Consider the following 26,939-nt stretch of genomic DNA (forward strand, 5'->3'; position numbering starts at 1 on the left):
TGCTTGTGGTCCCAGCTACGCTGGAGGCTGATGCGGGAAGACTGCTTGAGCCCAGGAGTTCAAGGCCACAGTGAGCTATTTTCACATCACTGCCTGCCCTCTAGTCTGGCAACAGAGCAAGACTCTGTCTCTGAAAAAAATTTAAAAAAAAAATTCTTGTAAATCTTCTACTTCCAACTATTTTGCAAATGACAATTGTTAAAAATAGGTCGGGGCGGTGGCTCACACTTATAATCCCAGCACTTTGGGAGGCCAAGGCGGGCAGATCACTTGAGGTCAGGAGTTCGAGACCAGCCTGACCAACATGGCAAAACCCTGTCTCTACTAAAAAAGCAAAAAACTAGCCGGGTGTGGAGGCGCGTGCCTATAATCCCAGCTACTCGGGAGGCTAAGGTAGGAGAATTGCTTGAACCAGGGAGTCGGAGGCTACAGTGAGCCAAGATCATGCCATTGCACTCCAGTCTGGGCAACAAGAACACAACTCTGTCTAAACAACAACAACAACAACAACAACAAAACTATGAAAAATGTGGGGTTTTGTTTGTTTTTTGTTTTGTTTGAGAAAGGGTCTCACTCCCTTCGGCCAAGCTGGAGTGCAGTGGTGAGATCATGACTGATTGAAGCCTGGACTTTCCGGGCTCAAGCCATCCTCCCACCTCAGCACCCTGAGTAGCTGGGACTACAGACACATGCCATCATGCCTGGCTAATTTTTTATATTTTTAGTAGAGACGGGGTTTTGCCATTTTGCTCAGGCTGATCTCAAACTCCTGGGCTCAAGGGATCTGCCTGCGTCGGCCTCCCAGGGCTCTGGGATTACAGGCATGAGCCACCACGCCTGGCCAAAAAGTTTTAAATAAAATAAACATGTCAGATTTTACCTATGCTTCTACAAACTATTTTACAAGCTTAGATTTTTTTTAAAAACAATGAAATCATACTTGCAAAAGAAAAATCCCTGCTAAAACCAAAAATATAAGTTATTTTTAAAGTAGTCCACAAAGTGGGTATTTGATTTGGGTGTTTGCTTGTTTTATTTTTGTTTATTTTTTTTTTCTTGGCCAACCAATATTTTCCCATTCTACTCATTTCCACACCTGGTCCCATTGATTCTATGAGTTTCCAGTTAGCCAGCTTTAGTTTCTATTGTTCATAAACAAAAATACTAACCAATATAACTGGTCTCCCTATTGCCCCTCGCCTCTTCTTCCTCTTCTGAAACTTCTAGCAATTAAGCATAAAGTAGACAAGGAATGAACCAAACGCTATCTTCCAGATAAATTCCCCAGATTATTAGTAAACTGGAATTCAGGGAATAGACACTGCAGTTAATACAAGAAGGGACTGTTTCAGCCCACAATAGCATGAGGTGTATTTATAAGACAGAAAGATGTGAGAGTGCACCTGTTCCTCTGCAACAGTGGGGGTTAGGACTTGGACAGTTTACAGTTTTACTCAGTCAGCTTTAGCAAAGAACTGTGTGTGGGAGGATCCCTCCTTTTTTTTAGCCTTGGGCTCTGATATCGTACCTGGTTGTTCAGAAATAAAGGCCACTAACAGATCCTTGGGACTCGTGAAGGGGGGTAGGGACAGGAAAAGTCATCATTAAGCAGTGAAGGCACTGACCTTATAGCTCCCCTTACATACACAGGGACATTCAAATGCTTTTGTGAATATTATTATCTTTGCTGCGCTTCCCAACAATGCTGGGTGGAGACAGAGCAGATATTGCCGTCTCCATTTTACTGTTGACAACACCAAGCTTCAGACAGATGAAGTAAGTTTTCTCTTTTTTTTTCTTTCGTTGTTTTCTTTTTGTTGTTGTTGTTGTTTAGAGACAGGGTCTTTTGCTCTGTCGCCTAGGCTGGAGTGCAGTAGGGGGATCACAGCACACTGCAGCCTCAAACTCCCAGGCTCAAGTGATCCTCCCACCTCAGCCTCCCGTGTAGCTGAGACTACAGGCAGGCGCCACCACGCCTGGCTAATTTTTTGTATTTTGTGTAGAGATGGGGTTTCGCTGTGTTGCGAAACCGGGCTGGTCTCAAACTGCTGGGTTCAGGCGATCCTCCTGCCTTGGCCTCCCAAAGTGCTGGGATTACAGGTGTGAGCCATCGAGCTGGCCTGAAGTAAGCTTGCTAAGTTTCCACGGCTGAAACCCACATCATCTGGCTCCTATAAAGAAATCAAAAAGGTAGGCTATGTAATATATTGGCAAAGAGGAACAAGCGGTAAATGAGTGAAGGGTTGTAGACCTTTAATAGCTAATATTGCAGTAATGCCACCTGTTAGGTCAGGAGATGAGCACCTTACCTTAAGACGAGGACAACATCTGGTTGCCTGTGAGAAAGGACAGGCAGGGTATCAGGTGCTGCATGAATGTTTAATGAATGAGTGAGATAAGACAGGAGGTAGAATGAGCAACCTGAGAGAGGGCCTGGTACCCTGTAAGGCGTTTTGATTCAGCAGAACGAGTAAGGAGAAGCCCTTCCGGAGTGTAACACACCAGCACTAGACCAAGACACCTGGCTCACTGGTCAGCTGCAAAAACTTTCATACTCAGATTTTGTTTTTCTCAATGATGAGGTCTTAATAAGGAACAACAATTCTGCCTCCCAGCAACCCACTGTGGCTAATCCTGGTGGAAAAGAGTTTTCTTTTTCTCTTTTTTTTCTTTTTCTTTTTTTTTTTTTGAGACAGGGTTTTTTGCTCTTCTCGCCCAAGCTACAGTGCAGTGACACAATCTCAGCTCACTGCAACCTCCGCCTCCTGGGTTCAAGCGATTCTGCTGCCTCAGCCTCCCAGGTAGCCGGGATTACAGGTGCCCGCCACCACGCCTGGCTATTTTTTTTTTTTTTTTTTTTTTTTTTTAGTAGAGACGGGGGTTTCACCATGTTTGCCAGGCTGGTCTCGAACTCCTGACCTAGGGTGATCCACCCATCTCGGCCTCCCAAAGTGCTGGGATTACAGGCGTGAGCCACCATGCCCGGACGAGAACAGTTTTCTTTAGGCTTTGGGTTGCTCCTTTTCCTTTTTGCTTTCACAACCGAAATGCGTGCTCAGAGTGATCCAAGATATTTGAAGAACAGTGGCAGCTTGGAGGTGTTTAATCACCGTAAATTCGAGATGGCAGAAAGGCGTCCCCGCCTGGAGCCCCGGGCGATCGCTCACTCTGAGCAGCGTCGCCCAGCGGGCAGAGGCGGCTGGTGTGTTCCGGGGTCTCCCTCCCTTCCCGCAACACTCGGCGCCCGCAAGCTGCCACCTCCCGGGGCGGCCAGGGAAACTCAGCCGGCTCTGGGAGGCGGGGGGCGCGGTCGAGGGGCGCCGCTATTGGCTGATCGGGCGGGGGAGGAGGGGCAGGGAGGCCGTGATTGGCGGGGACCCGAGCTGAAGGGGGCGGGGCCGCTATATCAGCAGAGTCCCTGTCGCGGCGCAGGCAGTTGGGCTGCTGGAGTGCGGCGCCACCGCGGAGGACAGGGGGAGCTGGCGGGCAGCGGGTGAGGGGGTGGCGGGGACGCGAGTGGCGGCCGCGGGGCTCCGGACAAGGGTCCGCAGAGCTGCAGCCTTCTAGGGCCAGCCCTCTCCGAGTCCGGGGCTGGGTCCCAGCAGTGACAAGGCGGCAGCCCCGCGCACACCAAAGAGAAGGCGGCTGTGGCGGCAGCGGCAGCCCCAGCCATGCTGTGTTATGTGACGAGGCCGGACGCGGTGCTGATGGAGGTGGAGGTGGAGGCGAAAGCCAACGGCGAGGACTGCCTCAACCAGGTGAGGGCGATGGGCAAGAAGGGGCCCTGGCGGGTCCGGCGAGGCCGAGGGGCCTCGCAGCGACGCCTGGCACTCTGGCGCGCCGCCTACTAGGGGCCGGGAGGCACTGCGGCGGCAGCCGGGGGGAGCGCGTCCCCTCCTCTCCACGGGCGTGGGGCGCGCGGTCTCCTCCTGGCGCGCGTGGGGTGCGCGGAGAAAGCGTGCAGCGGGGGTCCCCAGCGCTGAGGGCCGGGCGCAGCCCGCAGCCGGGGTCCACCCCCCAGCGCCCCATCATCCCCCCAACCCAGCACTTTCCCGGAAGAAGGCGGCTCCGCACACCTGCCGCAGGTATATGCGTGATGCCGCCTGTCGGGTCCCCGCGGCGCCTGGCAGTGCCACCCGCGTGCCAGGATGGGATGGAGTGGCTCGAAGCAGTCTCAGGCCCCAGGGGTTCTTGGCAGACAAGCCGGGCCCTTGTCTCACGCTGCTTCTCAGGCTGCTGCTCTCAAATGCACCGTTCACCTGCATCTCCGGGTTTGCGGGGGACGGGAGGAATAGGTTTGGGTCATCTACTGCTCGGTTGTTTTTAAGCATGTGTTTCCTTAACAGTGAGGGAGATCGGTGCCAAATAGTGCATAGGTGGTATGGCAGACAGCACATGTGATCCCAGGAAAACGCTGTGCCCTCAACCCCTCTAGCTCTGAGATGTTTGGGAATCCGCTTGTGAAGCTTAGCTGACACTTGTGGCGTGTTCCCTCAATGTGTTTGATTTTTGGAGTCCAAATGGTTAAAATTGCCCAGATAATAGGTCGCCAAAAATCAGCTGTGCAGAGTATGCTGGTGGAGGGAATTCCGGTGATTGGAATACGAAGGAAAATACCCTGTAGTTTCCCCTCCTCATCTTTTGGAAGGCTACTTTTGAGGACTCCTTTTTTCTCTATTGCAATTGGTCATGCCCTAGACGTTAAAAGGAATTATGAGCCTCCATACTAGAGCTCGTGGTTTGGTATCATTGGAGCCGTGGAACTTTGTTTTTCCAGTTTAGATCAGGAATTGTAACACCATTGAACTTTGTAAAAAGTACCAGCAATCTTAGCCTCAGGGAGCCGTTGGGTTTGCTTTGATACGTACCATTTGCTCATCCAGGCTGCATTCCTTTTTGTTTTAGGTGTGCAGGCGACTGGGAATCATAGAAGTTGACTATTTTGGACTGCAGTTTACGGGTAGCAAAGGTGAAAGTTTATGGCTAAACCTGAGAAACCGGATCTCCCAGCAGATGGATGGGCTAGCCCCTTACAGGCTTAAACTGAGAGTCAAGTTCTTCGTGGAGCCTCATCTCATCTTACAGGAGCAGACTAGGTAACGTGAGCTAAAATAAACCAATGTCAAATAGACCTTTGGTTCCCTTTAGAAGGGCCGCTGCACCTTCCCAGAGATACTCACAGGCAAGTTTGTTTTGATGCGGAGTTCCATCTTAACTTAGGTTTTCCATGCAGGTCCTTTTGTTGAGGTGAAGGGGGAGCTACCTACTTGGTCCGAGTGCATTTTCCAGTTCTTCTTTTAGTTTTTCTTGTCTTTATAAACTTGATGGGTGAGCAGGGTTGAATTCTTACAAACACTTGAGATAAGTGCTACCCCAGGAAAAAAAAAAAAAAAAAAAAAAAGAAACCACCCTACCCGACTGACTGACTTCCTGATAGCAGCATCTAATGCCCGATAGTAACCTCTGCCTCAGCAGTGTTACTATAGGTCATTGCAGACTGTTCTAACAGAAAGCAGGAAACAGTTCCTCTTGGGTTACTTAAACTTGGTCAGTTTCTTCAGCCTAGTGTCAGATTACAGTGTGCAGCCAAGAGCTCTGTTTGACTTCATGCAGAATTTTTAAAGTTTTTAAGTTTCTTGAAAATGTAATTTCATGAACTCTTCTAAGGCTACTGTAACTGAATTCCAACCCACAGATATGTTACACACGATTGGTGAGTTTAGATTGAATTTATCTCTCTACGTTGTAAAACACCACCAGCAGTGGTAGACAACTGAAGCATGTGGTCTCATTTTTCAAACAAAATATGTTCTCCCCTGGACTGACTCTAATACTTGATTCTCAAGAATGAGCCAAACTAGGAAATTGATATTTAATATTTATTGAAAGGCAGGAGACTTCAATCTTACAGTGGTATATCAAAAAATTAAAAAGGAAAACAGCTACTTTGAAGACATAGCAAGCTTTGGATCTAAGTTCTAATGTTTTTCATAATTCTTTGGCTGAGAAATTTGCCATGCATATGAAAAATGTGATTCTAAAATTTTTAAGTAATGATGAATGAGCATTATCCTTTAAGAGTTTTTTACATGACATTTGCTTGTTTGTTTTACCAAAGGACTGATAAAAACTCATTTTGAAATACTTATCATTTGAATTTGAAATTTCCACTTTGCCTTGTAATCGAGCTTTAAAGGTTGAGGCAGATATTTAATTTTGTTTCTGAATGAAGATGGTATATTGAGTTCTTGGTACTCCTGAAAATATCTTGCAAAATATTCAAGTGATTGCATGCTTAAGGATGTTTTAGCTGTCTGTATTAATCAGAATAGACTTTTTTAAAATTATTATTTAAAGCCGATTTGTGAAAGCTTTGCGCTTCACTGTCATAACTTGCAGTCGAATACAAGATATAACACAACATATTGGAATTTTCATTGTGTAGTCCTATTATGATTTTGTAATTATTTCAAGATCTCTAGATGCAACCCAGTTTTGATGGCACAAAATTATTTTTTAAATCTTCAGAAGCTTGGAGTACCAAATAACTGCATTTAAACAATGGCTGCAGTGATAATAGCATAATACATTTGTTTTATGAATGTATTCAGACTTTATAATTGACTAGTAGATGGTCTCTACCTGTGCTTTCCTGTAATTGGGTTAGTAACTATTATCAAATCAATTTTATTCATGTAAGAAATAGAGACATTTTATGAATTAGAACTTGAATCAAATTTCCTGTCTTGGTCTCTCCTTTATTGATTCAATTGACTTGGACTCTTGAGATTCATAATAGTACTCAAAGAATGTACATACCTAGTTCAACTAGGTAATTTTAATTGATTTTAATTCTTTTTGAAATTGTATGGAAAAGTTAAGTGTGACCTTAACTTTTAACTTGCTTTTAATATGTTGGTGAATTTTACTTGGTTTCGTGGGGTTGGCTGAAATACATAACTGACACTTAAGTTTTAATAACTAGATAAAGTGATTTGTAATTAGCATTTGTACCTCTTATTTAGGACATCAGAAGCTGTACTGGGTCCAGTTTACAATTAGCATTGTTTTTACATGCATGAAACTATAGAACAAAAATATGTATGTTTACAAATGCTAGCAAATGAAGCTGGTTCGTAAACTTCTTTGATGTTTAATTATTTGTTGTAAAATACTTATATAAAATGCCATGAATATAAAATAGGTCTGTTTATGTAGTGAGTAAATTTAGCTTTGACAATCCAGTTATGAAAGGTGATTTTTTTATTCTTTTCTAAATCATGAGGGTGCATGTAGTGTAGTATACTGAAAGTATCTAGACAGTTTATTAAATGGTGCTGAAATATCCTGGCAGAGTTGTCCTCTGGGGACAATTAAGGTAGCCAAGTTGGGAAGGGCAGTTAACATATTAGTTCATATCAGATTAGGGAGGCCCTTGTGAGAATGATGGGCAGGAAGGCCTGTTTGTCATAGGACAGCACCAGGGAACCAGGCAGAAGCCCTGTATTGTAGTTTCAGCTCTGCCACCAACTACCAGCCATCCAGACTGCTATGGGCCCAGCTCTACATCCTACTTGAAAGCCTCTGAAGAGATGGTTTCTAAATTTCTCTTAGCAATAACTTTTTTCATTGCTTTTGTGTCCTCTTTATATTATTTTCCTTAATGTTTTCCTAAATATGTGTCTCTGAATACAGAAAAAGCACATCAAGTGTTTGCTTAGATTGGTAGGTAGAGTTCTGATTTGGCCTAATTTTAGATTTGATTCTTCTATCTAGATTATGCTTTGCTCTTGAATATAAGCCTCAAATGTAAAAGGAGAGTCTTTTACTTTTCAGCTGGCATATTTCAGAGATGGAGACAGCAGGTTATTTTCAGCAGATGTTTGTGATGCCATGGAATAAAATGAATAGTGAAACAAATTAATGTATTCTGGAAGTAGATCTGAAATAATAATCATCTTGGAAATTCTTGCCTTTCAAAGGCTTTGAGTTTACTGCAATTCTGACTGGATTTTGTCAACATTTCCAAAACCAGAGATTAGAGAAGTATATGCTTCATCTTCACAATGGTAATTATACCATCCACTGCCAATAAAATCTATATTTTGTTCCCGACTTAGCCACGTTTTAGCAGAGCTCTGAAGTCTTTGCTAGGAGACGTTTTGCTTAGGTAAGGCTCACCAACACATGGATTCTCTTTTCCAGAAAACAACCCCGTTCCAAGAGCTCCGTGAGTCCCAGACTAAATGTTCACAGAAATGCTATAATCCTGGATGTTAAATTTCATCCAGATTTCAGTGATGCTGGCAGTGATGAGTTTGACTCTGACTCGTCCCTTGTTAAATATGTCCTACCTTTCTGACCTCAGCTCCATCCTCAGCCCTCAGAAAAGTTTCCCTAACCTTGCTTGGGAGACTAAACTCCCCGAAGACATCATGTATCTTTCCTTTATAGCATTTAATGAGCTTATAATACTACATATACTTACGTGGTAATTTGTTTATTATCAGTCACTCTAATAACCTAAACTCCATTAAACAGGGAGCTTATCGACATTGTATCCCCAGAGTCTAATAAGTGTCTGTTGCATATTTGTTGAATCATAGAATTAAGAACTTGGAAGTAAACAAAAATGGGGTTAACTGATAACTACTAATATAAGCTTTCCTAATAGATTTTGAGATGTTTTTCACTTTGCTTTTATAAACTGAAAAGTTGAGAGTATGTAAAAGAAATCTCACCATTTCAAAAATGTTTTGTAGTGATTATTTTTTGTTTGAACTTAACTTAGAGCTTCCTCACGTTCTTTTGCTTCCTTTCTTTCACCCCCTCTACACCATCCTAGACCATGTGTTTATTGTGGCTATTAGTTCTTTCCTAAAAGAAACTACCACTTATCTGGGCCGTCTATGAAAGTCAGATAGTTTTCAAGTTACAGCATCACTTTAACTGCAACCCATTTATAGTCCTAAGTACATATTAACTAGGTATTTCCCTGTCTTCCAACAAAAATCACTTTTAGACATGTGGAAATCTGGGAAAGATTGCATGCCCAAACACAAAATAGGCCCTGGAAAGTAAAAACAGTAAAAGCAGGCATGTGGTTATTTCCAAAGAAAGTATTTAATCAAATTTTAAATTTCTGATATAATTTTTTTTTGTTAAGGCTATAGGATGTTTGTGTTATTATATGTGTTTATTTCAGCCAAGGAACGCCTGTCTGGGTATCTTTAGGCCCTTTTTGAATTTCTGGTACTTATATATTTGTATGAAATATTCAAGGAAGGTTTTTAAAATGACATGTAAAATTAAATCTGAGCATTTAGAAGGCACCTAGGGTCAGACTCAAGGTGACCAGTGTTGAGCAGCTGTAGGGACACTAGGTGTGTTTCCTCTGAATGGTGTCCCACTGTGGCCTGTTCCCAGCCCTCTTCTGTACCAGCAGCAGGACCTAGCAAGTAACTCAGAATGTGAAGGCAGTTAAAAAGATGATGAGGTCTGAAAATTCCTGAACCTTCCTGGCCTCATGGAATGAATGTACCAAAAAGCACTCCTTGGCTAATCTATATTGTTGGGAAAGAGATTGTAGTTAACATTTTCAGATATCAGGACTGCCTAGATTGGTGTTTGCCTAGGATGGGGATCTACTGTGAGTGAATAAGCACATTTTTTAGAAGTGCAGATTTTCTGCTTTCAATTAGAAGTGTTCTTCTGGTGTGGGTTGTGATCACTTTTGAAGTTGGAAATTTTCCCAGCTGCTGCCCTCCGCATCTTTTAACTGCTTTAGAGCAGGAACACTTTCATCAGCGATTCTCATTTTGTACTTTGGGCTTTGAAAAGGATCTCCTTAAGCCTACATAGAGACCTAACTTGGTAATTATTTGGCTGTGACAAGTTTCTCAGTGGCAAGCCCTCCATGAAGCAGATAGATGTGGTGGTTCACGTTAGATATGGCTAGTTACTTGAATCCTTGACCCTAAGGGATTTTTACTAGTATTACTTCCTTAACTTATGAAAATTTTCAAACAGACAGGAAAATTGGAGATTTTTTACAGGGAACACCTATGTATATATACACACATTATATGTGTGTGTATACATATATATATATATGTACACTATATATTCTATATAGTGTATATGTACACTATATATTCTATATATATATTCTATATAGTGTACATGTACACTATATATTCTATATATATATTCTATATAGTGTACATGTACACTATATATTCTACTCTATAGTATGTATACTAAGTATATACTATATACACTAAATTCTAATATTAATAGTTTACTCTACATGCTTTATTACATATTCATCCATTTATCAGTCCTCTATCCACCCATCAATCTGTCTTATTTTTAGATGCATTTCGAAATAAGTTGTATATAAGTATGTTTCCCCCTAAATACTTCAGCATGCATAACATTAACTAGAACTCAATGTTTGCAGTTTTTTCTTTTGATGTAAAATTTACATAAATCCTAATTATACCATTTAATGATTTTTGACAAACAGCTGTGCTTGTTTAAATAAAACTGCTATCAAAATTTAGAACATTATCACTCCAGAAAGTTCCCTCAAGCCCTTCTGCAGTCAACCCCTCCCCTTCTTTCCCACCCCCACCCACCGCACGCCACACCTCTGTCATGTGTTCTTCTACCAGAGATGAGCTATGCCTGTGCGGCTTTATCTATATGGAATCTTGTGGTATGCACTCTTTGATATCTGGCTTCTTTTGTTCATCACAGATTTTTTGAGATCCATCCATATTGTCCTATATATCAGTGGTTGGTTCTTTTATATTGCTGGATAGTATTCCATTGAATGAATCCAGTGTTTGTTTATCCGTACTTCTAATAATGAACACCTGTTTTCCAGCTATTATGAATAAAGCTGCCATAAACATTCTAGTATGTACCTTTTTTTTTGTAGACACATATTTTCATTTCTCTTGAATAAATAAATACCTAAGAGTGGAATAGCTGGGTCATGGAGTAAGTAATCATTTCGTTTTATAACTAACTGCCGGACCTTTTCCCAAAGCTATTTGGCAACTGTGCTATTCTGTACTCCCAGCAAGAATGTGAGAGTCTAGTTCCTCCACATCCCTGCCAGCTTTCTGGTGGGTGTGTAGTGGTAGAGTGTTGTGGTTTTAATTTGCATTTCTCTGACAATTAATATTAAACACTTGTTCATGTGTTTATTGGCCTTTCATGTATCTTTTTCAAAGTGTCCAAGTCATTTACTCATTTTTGTTGTTTGCCTTTATTTTTGAGTTGTACAAATTCTTCATGTACCCTCCATACCAGTCCTTTGTCAGATACATGTTTTGTAAATGTATTTCCTCCTGTGGCTTACCTGTTTTTCCGATGCCTTTTATGAGTAGAAGTTTTTAATTTTGGTGAAGCCTAATTTATCCACTTTCTTCTTTTGTGGTTTTTGCTATGTCCTGAGAAACCTTTGCTACCTGGAAGTCATGAAGATACTCTTATGTTTTGTTTCTAAAGCGTCACGGTTTTAGCTTTTACATTTAGACCCGTGATCCATCTTGAACTGATTTGTGTTTTACTGAAATTAAAGATACAAAACAGAAAACTCTCATAGCAATTCTGTTGTGATTTGATAGTTTTTAAATATAACTTGGCAGTCAAAGTTTGGTTTAAAATAAACTGTGGTTAAGTGACTCATTGGACTGAGGCAGGCTGGCTGATGATCACCGTGGGTTCTGACAAGGTGAGAGCAGAACTAGCCATTACTCACTATGGCTAGAGTCAGTCATGGCTCTCCAGGAGAAATACAATTCAATTATTGGTAATTGAGAATTTGAAAAAAATAGCTACTTAGCTGTTTTAAAGATGTAGGTTAGTTCTTAAATTTTGAGTTCAATAATGAATCTGGATATAGTTATTTTACATTTGTCATTAAAAGCTCTTAAAAATGGTGTAACTGGTGAGGTAACTGGAGGGCAGTAACTGAGAGGAACCCTCTATGATGAGCAGATGAACAACTTCCAATTGGTTTGCAGGAAGTTCTGCTTTGATTCCTAGATAATTGCTTTATGAGACAAGCCTGTGTTTAGAGGAAAGTTCTCTGATTACAACTCTTAAAAGATAAATGATCTAACTTCATTCCTTAACATTGTAAGAAGGAATTAATTTTTAAAAGAGAGAAAATTTGAAGTACTTTGAAAGAAAAATATAGTAAGAATATGTGATTCATTTTTAAAATTAAAATTTGGCATATCCTTATATTCACTACATTAAAAAAAAATCTATAATGCTCAGTAAATGTTAATTCATCTGTGCCCACGATGCCAGGACATGAGTTTAGCCAGAATGTTACGCCTTGGGCCCCAAAATGTGATCCATATATTGAAAATATCAGTTTTCTTAGTAACTGGGTAAAACTTAAAGAAGAGTCATGAATTAGAAGGTATAACCCGAAGAATGTTTAAAAGGTGCAGTTTGAGCTTATTTATGCTCATAGCATATATTCATGGACATTTGCTTAAGACAGAGAAAACAGTTTTTTTCCAAAGGCTTTCTTTCTGTTTGTGATTCTAGGATGTAGCCTCTATTGAATTGAATATGTCATCTACTTTTGATCTTTAGTGCAAAAGCATTCACTGCAGGCATAACTTATTTGACCACATCTGCTTGTTTTGATATTATTGGTAACCTTTTGCCTACTTTACAAAAAAAAAGGGAGGGGGCAAAACCCAGGAGCCAGATAGTTACAATCCAGATGGTTTGAGGGGAAAATACTAAGAGAAAATACTTGATTCAAAACCACCCGTAAATATTGAGCCATCACTGAAGTTCTTGTTGGAAACATGTCTCTGAGCTCTGCTATCCTCTGTCTTGGAAAGAGCCTATTAGAGTGCTGATCTTTGCTACTAGTACTCTGTTGTACTGTTCTCCTGGAGAGCATAAACTTGTCACCCAAAAGCTAGATTGTGGCTGGAGTTATTTTGATGGGATATGTCCCTTTATTGTAAAAGGCTGTAAGTCCATCTAAAAAGGAACTCTCAGACATGTTTACCCTAAAACCCCAGCTTAGGGCTGGGCACAGAGGCGGTGCAAGACAAATATTTATTGGCTTGAAATGAAAAGGTTGCTTTATAGCCATGAAACTGCAAAATGCAGGAAGGGACTATCAGAAAGCTGATGTTGACAGTAAGGAGAAGGATTTTTCATGCTTACCAGGCATCCTCTGCAGTCCAGGCTAGAATGTGGAGTATGTCGAAAAGGTCAATCATCGCCCTTGCTAGATCTTTTCTTAAATTCTGGCCCATATGCTGAGAAGGATCAGTGGTGCTCTCAGGCTGCCTGCCACCTGTTTACATTCTGTTACTCTTTCTTTGCCTTTGATTTTGGCCACTGTCTCTCCGGAAGTGTAGGCATGGATAGGTTGCAAAAAGACACGGAATTGATTCAAAACTCTTCATACTATTTAATAAAGCAGGAACTAGTCTCTAACTTTACACCTGAAAAATAAGTTAAAAGCCACTTTTGCCTGTAATCCCAGCACTTTGGGAGGCCGAGGCAAGCAGATCATGAGGTCAGGAGATTGAGACCATCCTGGCTAACACGGTGAAACCCCGTCTCTAATAAAAATACAAAAATTAGACTGGCATGGTCTAATGTAGCTACTCGGGAGGCTGAGGCAGGAGAATCGCTTGAACCCAGGAGGCGGAGCTTGCAGTGAGCCCAGATCGTGCCATAGCACTCCAGCCTGGGCGACAGAGCAAGACTCCGTCTCAAAAAAAAAAAAAAGGCCACTTTTACATAAGCAGTAATTAAACTAAGAAGACTTCGTTTGTGGCAATATTCTTCAAGTCTTTCAGAGCGTAATTTCTTCTTTAACGAAAGCATAGATGCAGATTTTAGTTTCCTGACAGCATGCCTCCACCCCAGTTGAATACAGAGATGGGTACATTCACCAAGATGAAGTTTATCAAATGGTCATCTAAGAAGCCTTTTGAGGCCTGCAACAGTGTAGTAAACCACGGCTTGCTGAGAATGCTGGATCTCAGTCCTCGGATAGCTATTTTACAGCAAATTATTTTCGTGGTGATTCCTTTGCCCCAGTGGGGGCTCCCTTCTCAGTTTAGCAGTATGTCAGAAATACTTTAAAGATTAGCAGATGTTTGGGTTAATAAAAACCATCTTTATCTTCTTTGAGGCTATTACACATTCTTACTATGATTTCTTTACAGGGGCTTTGAAAAAAAGAAAAAACTGCAGTATTAGGCAGTTTCATCATTTTAAATATTTCTTTATCATGATAGAATGCACAAAACATTGAATTTAAATACTTCTTAGTGAAAATAAGATCAATGGCTCTTGTCAGCCAGACATTGTAGACTCTCAGTATAGCACCTCCTTAGATTTGTAGCCTCACTGTCTCCTCCTTAGTCAATTCTTACCTTGCTCATGTTCCTCTACCTGGAATGTCAGACACAGATATATTATTAAACAGAAACAGTGTTGAGGACATCGCACCTGGCCAAAGTTACAATTCATTTGTTAATGGGACGAATAATGTGGCAATTAGCCTTGTTTGAGAGGTTATGACAAGTCATCGAAGGAAGGTTAAAACTTCACATTTGCCAGGGACACTTGTTATAACTGAGGCCAATCTGTCTACGGCAGTTTAGATGCTCTTCAGAGTTTTGGGCAGTGTGACCAGTATCTGAATTTTACAGGAGTTTTTAAGTGTGACACACCTTTTAGTAAATGTAGAATATAGTATTGTATACAACTAGGATGGGCTTAAACAGGATGAAACTAAGGTTGGAAGGTAAACTAATCACACATAATATGCAGTTTTATGTACATTTTTGGAGCTCTCTGATGTTCGAGGCACTTAAGAAGTCATACATAATATACATATTATGTCAAATACTGTACTAGAGGAATAGAGGATTTGCATGTGATATAGACCAAAGGGTATCCAAGCAAGGGGACAGAAAGAATGGCCATCAGGACAGAGGGAGCAGCAAGACCAGAGACACCAGAGCATGAACATGCTTCCTAGATTTCCCAGGGAGAGGAATTGTTCCCTATCCTGGGGCATAGCAGCTGCAGGGAATGACAGGAGACGTGGCTGGAAAGCTGGGGCCAGATGGCGGAGACTCCTCAGCTCCATGTTAACAACGTGCTCCCTTGGCAAGCCGTACAGATCCTTTGAAGGATTTTGAGCAGAGAAATGACAAGTTTATACTAGAAACAAGCAGCATGGAAGGTAGGCTACCTGCATGGAGTCTGGAGGAGGAGAGCAGCGCAGAGAATAGTGTAAATTCTTCCTGCAAGTAGTATTGAGGAGGTACAAACGGGAGAATAGAACTGGATTTAAATAGTTTTCAGAGAGAAGAAAGTCAAGTGAAATAGGACAAAGAGTCCAAAGTCAGTCTGTGGTCTCCATTCGGAGAAAAAGGGCTTGGGAAAGAATATATGGAGTTTGGTTTTGAATGAGCCAAAATTGAGGTACCAAAGAACATCCAGGTGGTGAAGCCTATAGGAGATTGGACATTTTTCATGTGATTCTTAGGACAGAAGCTGGCACTGAGACTAGAGATTGGGGTATCATTTGAATAAAGGTGAGAATTTTGTCTTTATGTATAGAGTTCCTTAAGATTCTATCAGAATCCATGTCAAGATACAATTTTTCTGATTAAAATAATTTCTTTTAAAATACTATAATGCAGAAACTTATGTGTAATTATTTTATGTTTTGTAGCCTTAATGTTACCAAACTTGTGTTAAATAAGTTTATCTTGTTTGGGTCACAACTTTTATTCCAGAGAAACGCAGTTCTTATTTTGATTTTGTCTTAATACTGATGGTTTTTTTAAAAGTTCTTTAATGTTAAGCATTTTCAGTGTGACTTTTAAAATTGCTTTCCTTAAAAGTGACTGTGAAATTGCTAAGTAGGCTGAGGTTGATGTCAGGTTATCCCCAAGCATAACCTCACTCTCACCTTGCTTTGCAGGCATATCTTTTTCTTGCACATCAAGGAGGCCCTCTTGGCAGGCCACCTCTTGTGTTCCCCAGAGCAGGCAGTGGAACTCAGTGCCCTCCTGGCCCAGACCAAGTTTGGAGACTACAACCAGAACACTGCCAAGTATAACTATGAGGAGCTCTGTGCCAAGGAGCTCTCCTCTGCCACCTTGAACAGGTGAGGCTGTTGAATATAGTATTGTTTACAACTAGAATAGGCTTAAACAGGATGAAACTAAGGTTGGAAGGTAAACTAATCATACATAATATGCAGTTTTATGTACATTTTTGGAGCTCTCTGATGTTCGAGGCACTTAAGAAGTCATACATAATATACATGTTATGTCAAATACTGTACTAGAGGAATAGAGGATTTGCATGTGATATAGACCAAAGGGTATCCAAGCAAGGGGACAGAAAGAATGGCCATCAGGACAGAGGGAGCAGCAAGACCAGAGACACCAGAGCATGAACATGGCAGCATCAGGGCTACTGCTTATATTCATAGAGCTATCAAATGTATAAGCATTTCCAAAAGAAGATGAATCTGTGGTACATACACATAATTTGTGAAGTTAAGACTGGGCCATTGCCCAATTTAACCAATTATTTTCCAAAAAATTGTTAGCCTTTTATTTGAAAAATATGTAAACACAATATGAAATGCTATATATAATGGGAATTTTTTCAATCTCTGCCTTTAAGTACAAATCTCCTAAAATAAAAAATCTATTATGTATATTGGTGTTTTCTTCATCCCAGCAAGAATTAAACCAGGAGATCTAACATAGGCATTTTAGTTATCTATTCCTGCATAACAAGTTACCCCAAAACTTAGTGACTTAAAACAACAAAAATTGTGTCACAGTTCTGTAGGTCAGGAATCTGGCCATGTCTTGGCTGGGTCCTCTGGCTCATGAGACTGTAGTCAAGCTGCAGGTGGAACTCTGTCTCATCCGAAGGCTCGACTGAGGGTGGCCTCCATGCCAGGTTGACTCCTGTGGTTTGTTAGCCTACCTCCTTCCCTGGCCACAGGGGCCTCAGGGGTCAACTTTATACTTATAAACTATATGTGGACAAATGCATGAGACTTTCCAATATGTAAATTTGACTTATGTATATTTTTAGAGACTTTCCATAATTCTTCCAATTCATCACCCATCCAGCATCCCCAAAGTGTTTTTACCAAGTATTTAATAGTTGAGATCCCAGTGTCTTAGACGTTTTTTATAGTAAGTTTGCTAAATACATGAAACATCAGTAATACATAAGTTTTAAGTTGTTGTGATTCATCAGTGTTAGTATATTTCACTGGTGAAGACTACATAGGTTTATCTCTAAAGTTACTATCTGTATACTTAATTCTCTGTCCTCTTGGTGTCCTCCAGCATTGTTGCAAAACATAAGGAGTTGGAGGGGACCAGCCAGGCTTCAGCTGAATACCAAGTTTTGCAGATTGTGTCGGCAATGGAAAACTATGGCATAGAATGGCATTCTGTGCGGGATAGCGAAGGGCAGAAACTGCTCATTGGGGTTGGACCTGAAGGAATCTCAATTTGTAAAGATGACTTTAGCCCAATTAATAGGTAAGCCAAGACTTAACTTTTTTTGACCTAAGCATGTGTATACATCTGTAGCTGTCAATGTAATAGAAAGTAGGAAGGGATTTCCTGGACAGTCAGCTCTTAGGAATGAAAGATTTCGTTTTGGTATATACATTAATTTTATTCAGGCCTAAATAACCATTTGAAATGTTATTCAAGGTATACAATGTGGCAGAGTTAACGTTTTCCAAATAACCCATTCACTGCCATAAAAAACTTGTTTTCAGCTCTAGACATGCATGTGCGCACACCCAGCACTTGCTCCCACACTTCCCTCCACATATGCCCAACTGCTTTTCACTGTATCTTTACGATAAGGCAGCATTATGGTGATGTGATAGCCCCAGAGGAAGCGTCCGATTTTTCTGCTAGGTCATGAGCAAATGGGGATCCCACAAAGGCACACACATGGTGAAGAATCACTCCTTCTAGATCTGCTTTCTTTTCTCTTCCCGTCTCTTAGGATAGCTTATCCTGTGGTGCAGATGGCCACCCAGTCAGGAAAGAATGTATATTTGACGGTCACCAAGGAATCTGGGAACAGCATCGTGCTCTTGTTTAAAATGATCAGCACCAGGGCGGCCAGCGGGCTCTACCGAGCGATAACAGAGACGCACGCATTCTACAGGCACGTATCTCGTGTGCTTGGTCACCTCAGCACCACAGCTCTCAGGTTTTTAGGTGACAACCAGGTTTCTACGGTTCCTTGGATTGTTGTGTCAATGAGTCTAGTACAGAATTTAAGAAATTCTGAACATTTTGTTTCCGTAGTAGCAGTGGAGTCCTTATTAATGTAGTCTTGTTTTACCCACAGAAGGTGCATGTGTGTGAGCTGCACAAACACATTCTCTGCTTACCTCCTACCGTATTCTCTTATGCCATTAATCTAGACACAAAGTGTGTTAGGAGATTTCTATGCCTATTTAATCAATACAACAACCCTAAGGGGTTAAGTATTATTACCCTAATGTTAAAGATGAGGGAACTGGGAGGATAATTATTTACTTAGTCTAGGACTCAGCTTCAAAGCCAAGTTTGATTACCCTAAAGGTAACCCTGAGGGACTGGGCCTGCTCCACTGCTCAGGAGAAGGATAGCACAGATCATCTTTTCTTTCTGGCAGAGCTGCTATCCTGAGTCGTCACTGTGTACGGAAGGATTTTTTAATAGCAATATTGATTCCCTCATTTCAGAGGGTACTTTAAAGCCAAGTTGTGATTGGACTCACGTATTTGGACAATTAAAGCTAAGAAATTTAAGTCGTAGACAACTTTAAACTTTTTTATTTTAAAATAGATACACAAATTGTGAAACAGGATGGGAAATTTTTAGACATTTCTAACATAAAAGCCAAGACTTCAGGCAGATGCCCTTTTTCTTCCATACGCAACTTCACTCAGTAGCGTCTGTCCTGGGGAGGAGGTACGGGCTCACTGCCCTCTGTATTTACTGCTTTACGGAAGCCATAATGTCAGGAGACGTTAGAGAAACAGAGGTGTAATCACTGAGAATATTTACCAGACGTAAAACTGGAAGGACTTACGTTCATACATGCAGACGAGACTATGAAACATCTGCTGACATTTCTGTTCTTATTGACAACAGCGAATAAGGGGGCTGCCAGGCTCTTTGGTGTTAAAGTAGATGTTCAATCTTGCCTTGCAGGTGTGACACAGTGACCAGCGCCGTGATGATGCAGTATAGCCGTGACTTGAAGGGCCACTTGGCATCTCTGTTTCTGAATGAAAACATTAACCTTGGCAAGAAATATGTCTTTGATATTAAAAGAACATCAAAGGAGGTGTATGACCATGCCAGGAGGGCTCTGTACAATGCTGGCGTTGTGGACCTCGTTTCAAGAAGCAACCAGAGCCCTTCACACTCGCCTCTGAAGTCCTCAGAAAGCAGCATGAACTGCAGCAGCTGCGAGGGCCTCAGCTGCCAGCAGACCCGGGTGCTGCAGGAGAAGCTACGCAAGCTGAAGGAAGCCATGCTGTGCATGGTGTGCTGCGAGGAGGAGATCAACTCCACCTTCTGTCCCTGTGGCCACACTGTGTGCTGTGAGAGCTGCGCCGCCCAGCTACAGGTAGGGGAGTCAGCTGCCCACTTTTGCGTGCAGCCTCACCTATCCCTCCTCTTAATGGGGAGTAGGAGCCAGGTACTGGCTCGCTAATGCACAGACGGGGAATGCCCATCTTCACCCGGAAAGGGTCTTTGTATTTGGTGACCTAAAAGGTATTGCCCTTTAGAAACATTTTAGATTAGCATACTATTTTCAACAACATAATTACTCCAAATTATACAGTGTTTTCAAGTTCTGAAAATGAGGCTGAGATTCCTGGGTAACATATCTAGTTAGCGGCTTACCTGAGGACAAGAATCCAGGCCTCCTGAGGCCTGGCCCAGGGCTGCTTCCTCTATTTCAAGTTGCCTCCCTTTTTCTGACACTTAGGAGGATGGTCTTTATTACGTAAGATATTTGGGAAAGAATACTTCTCAATTATCCATGGATGGGTTGTTGACTCTGTGATATTGGTGATTAATTTCCTTTTATGATTGCAAATGCCTCAAGGGCATATGGGTTGGCTATTATTTATTAGCAAGTCAAACTAATTTTAATATTAACACGAAAAAGAGAACTCACATATAGTTTTCTTCCTTTCTTGCATGAAGAAGAATTTTAAATTTCCTCTTATAAGTTTTTTCAATTTGTTTTTATTTCTCAGATGTGTTTGCCAAATGTCACTGTGGTTTTATGTAAAACTGGTTCTAGATAATACTTAGTCCTTCAGAAGCTGCTAATTTCAGAGCTAATAAGACCAAATGACCCCTGTGTCCTTCCCCCAGAAGCAGTCATAGGCTTGTCTTTTTCTGCCCACCTATTCCGACTCTCATCCCTAAGTCTCTCCCGAGGGCTGATGATGGGCACGGGCTTTCTGAGAAGTCAGCCAGGAATGTGGAGCTGCCACCTACGGCTAGAAGCAGAGCCACCCTCCCTGGCCATGTGGGCGTCAGCCCAGAAATGTTGGCCTGAGTCAGTCAGCTGAGCTAAGGACACACAATTTCAAGAAGGGTCTCCTGCATTGCTGCCTGAAGTGTTATAGTCTACTCACGTAGAGACCACATTCTGCACAGAAAGACGTCTTCAGTAATTGCTTTATTCAATGCACCTTGTTTAGCGTTTCACTAAAAATGTAATTAATTTCCTTCGGTTTATACTATGTCATAATATTTATTTTTAAGCCCTTGTAAAGTATAAACTTTCAACCTGTGAGACGGCAAAGATCTCTACCAATTGAAAGCTAGAAATCACTGTGATCACAATTGATTTAGAAAATTAAATGCACTAGAGACCAGGGGTGTGCACAGAGACACAGGCCCCCCACCAAGGCTTGCATGCTAACAGAGACTGTTGGCTTTTCTTTCCCAGTCATGTCCCGTCTGCAGGTCGCGTGTGGAGCATGTCCAGCACGTCTATCTGCCAACGCACACCAGTCTTCTCAATCTGACTGTAATCTAATCTGTTGTGCTTTTGTTGGACTTGCCATGTTTCCATGAACTGCACTATTATAAACTATTAAAATGATAGATTGTGGAGAAAGTAATTATTCCAACACCCATCTGCCATGCGATGTTAAAAAAAAAAAAAAAAGGAAGAAAAATAACACAGCTACTCCTCACTGCAAAAACATATCCATGCGTAGAATCAACAACTCCAGTCGTGGGACCAGGAGGAGGTCTGGGACGCAGACACATTCCTTGGATGTTGATTTTTTTATGATCAAGTAAAGGAATAGGTAAAGTCTTTGATGTCAGTGAAGTGGCAACATAGCCAAAAAGTTGGGTACCTTTTAGGAAATGATGTTGTAAGTCTCCTTAATGTATCCCGAGGTAAGTTTCCTACTGGCAGCAGATTTTGTAAGAATTACTTTTAAGAATTTCATTCTTTTTGTATGGTCATGGAGCTCCAACCATTTTTAATAGGAAAGTCTTTCGTAAATTGTTGTCGTTTTAATGTCATTTCTGTCTTTATAACTTGAACAAGAATGATTGGAAGGCAAACAGGTTTACAGATCAATTCTGTGACTTTTAAAAAGTTGACAATGTTGTCAGATTTAAACCAGTGTGGCTAGTAAAAAGCAGCTCACTCAATGTGGGTGGCTCCCTATTCCTTTACGCTCCCCCTATCCCTACCCCACAAGCCTTTCGATTATAAAATACTACCAATCTTGTTCTAAGATTACTGTGGAGTAGTCAAGTACTCCCCGGGCCTTCTGAGCTGGTGGAATATTTTATTTCAGACTGAAAACAGAGAGCACTCTCCTTGGGAAGGGAAAGCGGAGCTTGCTGAGTGAGAGATGGAGCCTCATGGTGTACAACTGAGGGTAGTTAACTCATCACTTCTCCCAAGCACTCGATCCCAGCTTCACCCACTGGTGTTGCTTTGCTTGAACTGTTCAAGCCTTTTATAGCCTTACCATAAGTATTTAGATATTGTGTCCTTTTCTGTTTTTGGGGGGGGAGTTTTGTTGTGTTTTTTTAAAGTAAGTGCTTAAGTATTAACTTTGGGTTGTCCCCTCTGTATGTTTCGAAGGGGTTTTGGTTCTTTTTGCTTCTGTTTTCTTAAACATGTTTTCCACTCCCACTTGGGCATTTTGGAAGCTGGTCAGCTAGCAGGTTTTCTGGGATGTCGGGAGACCTAGATGACCTTATCGGGTGCAATACTAGCTAAGGTAAAGCTAGAAACCTACACTGTCACTTTACTGAGATTTCTGAGTATACTTTTCATATTGCCTTAATGTAGCAGTAATGTGTTTATGCATTTGTTTCTTTGCACAGACATTTTGTCAAATATTAAAACTCTACTTTTTTATAGCACATATTAGCATATAAGCCTTTATTCCAAGAGGTATTTATTTTTTCACTTGTAAAAAAATAATGTTTCCACGTGAAGAACTCTGTTATATCCTAGAGGACTCTGTCTTTTATATTCGGGATAATAAAGACTTTAAAGCAAACATGGATGTGTGTATTGTCATTTAAACCAGTTTTATTTCATTTCAAAGAAATAAGCAAGGGGTAACATCACAGTTAGTATCTACCTTGCTCCTACCTGGAATTTAATTTTTTTTTTTAATAATTTCGGTGCTCTACAAATTCAGAGAAACTTCTTTAGTAACAAACTATAGAAATGATCCTTGAGAGTATAGTCTTTTTTTTTTTTTCAAGAAAACTTGAAAATATTTGTGGTATTGGTTCTAATGGAGATCACTTCACCTAGTTATTCTCTTATTTATGTTTTTGGGTGGTTAGATTGGTATGTAGGGGAAAATGGGGTCATGAACATAAGCAGATGAAAAGAAAAAATTAGGACAAGTACTGGAAGCTATTGGAGAAGGAAGGAAGTGGCAAAGTTGGAAGTTAACAATTAACAACCCAGCTGGTGCTGCTGGTGTGTGGCCTGCTCAAGACAGGGGAGTGGCCTGGGTCTTAGCAGTAAGGGCCTCGGGCTACAGAAGCTCGGGCTGTATTCCTGCAGGACTGCTGGTCTACTCCTGCTAGGTCCTAACTGCTCTATGCTTGCCAGTGTGTGCTCATCTGTGTTTCTCCAGAAATACATTTTGGAATAGAGAATATTGTACATAATATATATGTGATAATTATCTGTAGCAATTGGAAGAAGTAAATTTATTTTTGTTAATTAGAGGCAAGGGGATTTGTTTTTACTGTACCTATAACCTAAGTCAATCTTCCATCAATTTCTAGGAATTAACTAATTTGTTCATTCAACACATTTATTGAAACCTACTAAGTTATTGAGCCCTGGAAATTTAGCAGTCATCAAGACATAAATGATTCTGGATGCCTGTATCATGTACTTAGCCTGTAATGTGTACTTTTGTCTCTGCGTGGAAGTTAGATAATATTCAGAATCCACGAATACTAGCATCAGAGGGAGTCTTGGGCATACCAGTATCAAAATGCTAACCAGGTTGATGGAGGGATGGATGGATGACAGGCTGACAGATAAGATTACATATTATTCACCCCACTAGACCATATGGACACCTTAAGCTCAGTGACTAACATGAAAACCACCATATTACATGGTGGCATCATAGAATTAGAAGGGAAGAACAGTGGAGGCACAGGAGGCAGGGATTCATTGTGCTTAGGAGCCAAGGATAAAGGTGCTTCATAAAAGATCTGAGCAGATCCTTGACATTCTAGTTGGAAAAAGAAGGTGCATAGCCCGTGCCAGGGCTGGAGCACAGTCTGCTGGGGCTGGCCCACCCGCTGCATGTCAGTGAACTGGTAAGAAATTGGGCTCTGAAGGAACATGTGATGTAGAGTCACAGTGGTGGGGAATCTTGAATTCCAGGTTTAACATGGACATGGTTCTCCACTGCCTTCAGAACAAGGAACTTTTGGGACAGGGTAGCAATCAGATCTGGTTCTTGCACGGAGAAGAGGTCCAAGAGCAGAAAGAGAACAGTGGCAGAGAACTCAATTTTGACCATCTGTCAACATGAAAAGAATGAGACAGAGTCAAAATACTTTAGAAATATGGTCAGCATTACTGAGAGAGACAAGTCGTATGAAAATCCTGTTTCTGGCTTGGAATAGATAGCCTTTAATGGAGGGATGAAAAAGGGAGCAAGTCCTGAAAGTAGAAAGGAAATTACAACAGGGTTTGGCCACACATTTGAGATGCTTGGTGATGGGCAAACCTGGAGGTAGTTGAAAGCTTGGGTTGGAACTTCCAGAGGATGATGAAGATAAAGAGAAACATTTGGTGGCCATTACATTTCACTGATATTTGAAGACATGACAACTTAGAAGTCATCTATAGGAGTGTGAAAGGAGGGAAAGAATGAAGCTGAGCATGCGTCCCTGAAAGGACCCACATCTAAAGTGAACAGTGAGACTATGAAGGTATTTGAGAAAGAACCGACAACAGGATAGGGATAACGAGGGGCAGAAAGCTAAGCCAGGAGACAGCTGCAAAGAGGCGGTCAGCTGTGTTAGGACTGCTGCAGGGTCAAGGAGGGGAGTATCAAGAAAGCCATAACATGTGGCAGTATGAGGAAGTGTCAGGGCTTAAGAAAGAGTGGGTGCATTTTCAGAAGTGAGGGGATACTAAGAGGTTACCAGATTGTAGTGAGCTGAGTACAAATGTGAGGTGAGGATGCGGAAGTGGTCAGTCAAGGAGATGGCACCGTAGGAGAAGGCAGGGCCACGAGAAGTGTTTTGACTTTGGGTTTTAAATGGGAGTCCCTGTGTAGGCGTAGAGGAGAGGAGGGCCTCTCCTATGCACTACAGTGGTGCATGCTTGTAGTTCCAGCTACTCGGAGGCCGGGAGGCGAGAGGATTGCTTAAGACCAGGAGTTCGAGAAGAGAAGGTGAACGAAGATTCAGCTAAGGGGCCAAAAGAGGAATAAATGGAGAGCCTGGATCTTTGGAACACTGGAGAAACTGAAGACTCAACAGGCGGATCTGCCAAAGATAAAATTTACAAGACTTGAACAGAATCATTCTTTGGTCTTTTTATTAAGGGTTTCAAAAATCAGTGAAAAAGAGAGTTATTCCCATCCTACCCCATTCCAGTATGTTTATTGTATATTTATCTTGTCACAGGATGAGCTCGAATGCAACGCTGGGAAGTTCTGGGGGGAAGTGTCCCCTTAACTCTGCCATTGAACACCAAGGATCAGACGCCCCACAGGAGAGCACGCATGGGTAAAAGCATGAGCTCTTCCAAGAACAATATGAGAAAAAAGGTATGCCCCGTAGAACAGGTGTGGGGAAATTTCCAAACACATGCATTAGAAAAAGTGCAGCGGTGGCTCACGCCTGTAACCCCAGCACTTTGGGAGGCCGAGGCGGGTGGATCACGAGGTCGGGAGATCAAGACCATCCTGGCTAACACAGTGAAACCCCATCTCTGCTAAAAAAAAAAATACAAAAAATCAGCCAGGCACGGTAGCGGGTGCCTGCAGTCCCAGCTACTCAGGAGGCTGAGGCAGGAGAATGGTGTGAACCCAGGAGGCAGAGCTTGCAGTGAGCCGAGATCGCGCCACTGCACTTTGGACTGGGCGACAGAGTGAGACTCCATCTCAAAAAAAAAAAAAAGAAAAAAAAGAAAAAAGAAAAAGAAAAAGTGCATGCCCACGTCACCACGTTTGCATGTGCGCCTGAAGGAGGGGTCCAAGGGATATTTGTGTGTTTGGAGAGCCTAAAATAAATTAGGAAGGTTGAAGTTTTTAATACCATCTGACCAAGTAATGGGGAAAAGTACCTAAGTGGAGTTTAAGCACCATCTGAATTTCAGACAAAAACACAATCATTCTTGTCTTTTTCACTGCTTTTCACATTTAGTGTCTTCTCATAGAAATTCCAAAACATTGCAGATTACTTTTATTCATATCTGTAGAGTCTTCTTGAAATTCGTTTATTCAAAAACTGCAGGATATTAAAGAGTTAGCCCTATGCCTCTTAAAAACAAAACTATGTCAGGACCACACAAATGATACAGATTGAACAGACCTGCCGGTTGCTTAAAGAAAAAATACACTTTAAGCAAAAGCTAAACATCTGTTGTTCATAAAGCTTGCCATAGTGCTAAGGACAAGAAAAACTTAAAGGGGGAAGCTCTTTTTTCTATCAAGGAGTGATTCTTCTAGTTGAGAAGAAGGTATCTATGTGAAACAAAAAGATAAGCAGTTCTAAAACCACACATAACGAATATGTAGATATATGTATATTATATATGTATTCTCATATGAATGGATGCCAGTGAATGGGGGAGGACTTCTTAAAGTGGGTAAGTTGTTCTTTGTCTTGAAGTAAGTACAGGATTTGGATTGATGGAAAGGGAAAGCATGGGAATGCAAGAGAGCCCACAGACGAAGAGCAAAGGGTACAAGAGAGGACAGAAGTAGAGCCAGTTCATGAAGAGACATGACTGCTGGAATAAAAATTTCAGCTTTGCTTTGATACGTATGTGAAAGCTACAGTAAGGAGTTTATACGTTTGATTCATTTGGCCTTTTATTCCTTAACTTGGGCATTGATTTATTAATTCAGCAAGTGCACATTCCATACCTAGAATATATCAGGCTCTCCGTTAGGGCTAGGGCAGTGGTTCTGGATCAGGGGCAATATTGGCCCCCAGGAAGCACTGAGCAATGTCTGGAGATGTTCTTCAAGGGTCACAATGCGGGTAGGTGACTACTGGCATTTAGTGGGTAGGGGGCCCAAATGCTGCCAAACCTCCTAAAATGTACAGTATGACACCCCCTACAGCAAAGAATATTGACAT

General features: G+C 41.5%; 1 protein-coding gene and 1 pseudogene across 2 annotated transcripts; one reads left to right on the forward strand and one right to left on the reverse strand.

Moving 5' to 3' along the window:
* Positions 1 to 1,523: 1,523 nt before the first annotated feature.
* MYLIP (myosin regulatory light chain interacting protein) lies at positions 1,524 to 22,636 on the forward strand. 2 transcript variants are annotated; one of them, XM_003823169.5, is made up of 7 exons: positions 1,531 to 3,758; positions 4,906 to 5,096; positions 16,007 to 16,192; positions 17,403 to 17,600; positions 18,082 to 18,246; positions 19,284 to 19,704; positions 21,049 to 22,636. In XM_003823169.5, the coding sequence occupies exons 1-7, from the start codon at positions 3,672 to 3,674 to the stop codon at positions 21,136 to 21,138; spliced, it is 1,338 nt and encodes a 445-aa protein (XP_003823217.1). In that variant the 5' UTR covers positions 1,531 to 3,671; the 3' UTR covers positions 21,139 to 22,636. The 2 variants fall into 2 exon arrangements, with proteins under 2 accessions (XP_034817382.1, XP_003823217.1); XM_034961491.3 differs by lacking the exon at positions 18,082 to 18,246 and having other exon boundaries at positions 1,524 to 3,758.
* Positions 22,637 to 22,751: 115 nt separating this feature from the next.
* On the reverse strand, positions 22,752 to 22,832 carry LOC112440146 (small nucleolar RNA U3; annotated as a pseudogene).
* Between the last annotated feature and the right edge of the window lie 4,107 nt (positions 22,833 to 26,939).

The sequence above is a fragment of the Pan paniscus genome, chromosome 5 (genome assembly GCF_029289425.2).
Source record: "Pan paniscus chromosome 5, NHGRI_mPanPan1-v2.0_pri, whole genome shotgun sequence".
Taxonomy (NCBI): domain Eukaryota; kingdom Metazoa; phylum Chordata; class Mammalia; order Primates; family Hominidae; genus Pan; species Pan paniscus.

What these genes read in the sequence shown, in the direction of transcription:
- MYLIP (XM_003823169.5), top strand. Translation starts at nt 3,672, where the DNA reads ATGCTGTGTTATGTGACGAGGCCGGACGCGGTGCTGATGGAGGTGGAG. An exon ending in TCCTCTGCCACCTTGAACAG is followed by an intron (nt 16,193 to 17,402) that starts GTGAGGCTGTTG and finishes GGTGTCCTCCAG; the next exon opens with CATTGTTGCAAAACATAAGG. An exon ending in GAGACGCACGCATTCTACAG is followed by an intron (nt 18,247 to 19,283) that starts GCACGTATCTCG and finishes CTTGCCTTGCAG; the next exon opens with GTGTGACACAGTGACCAGCG.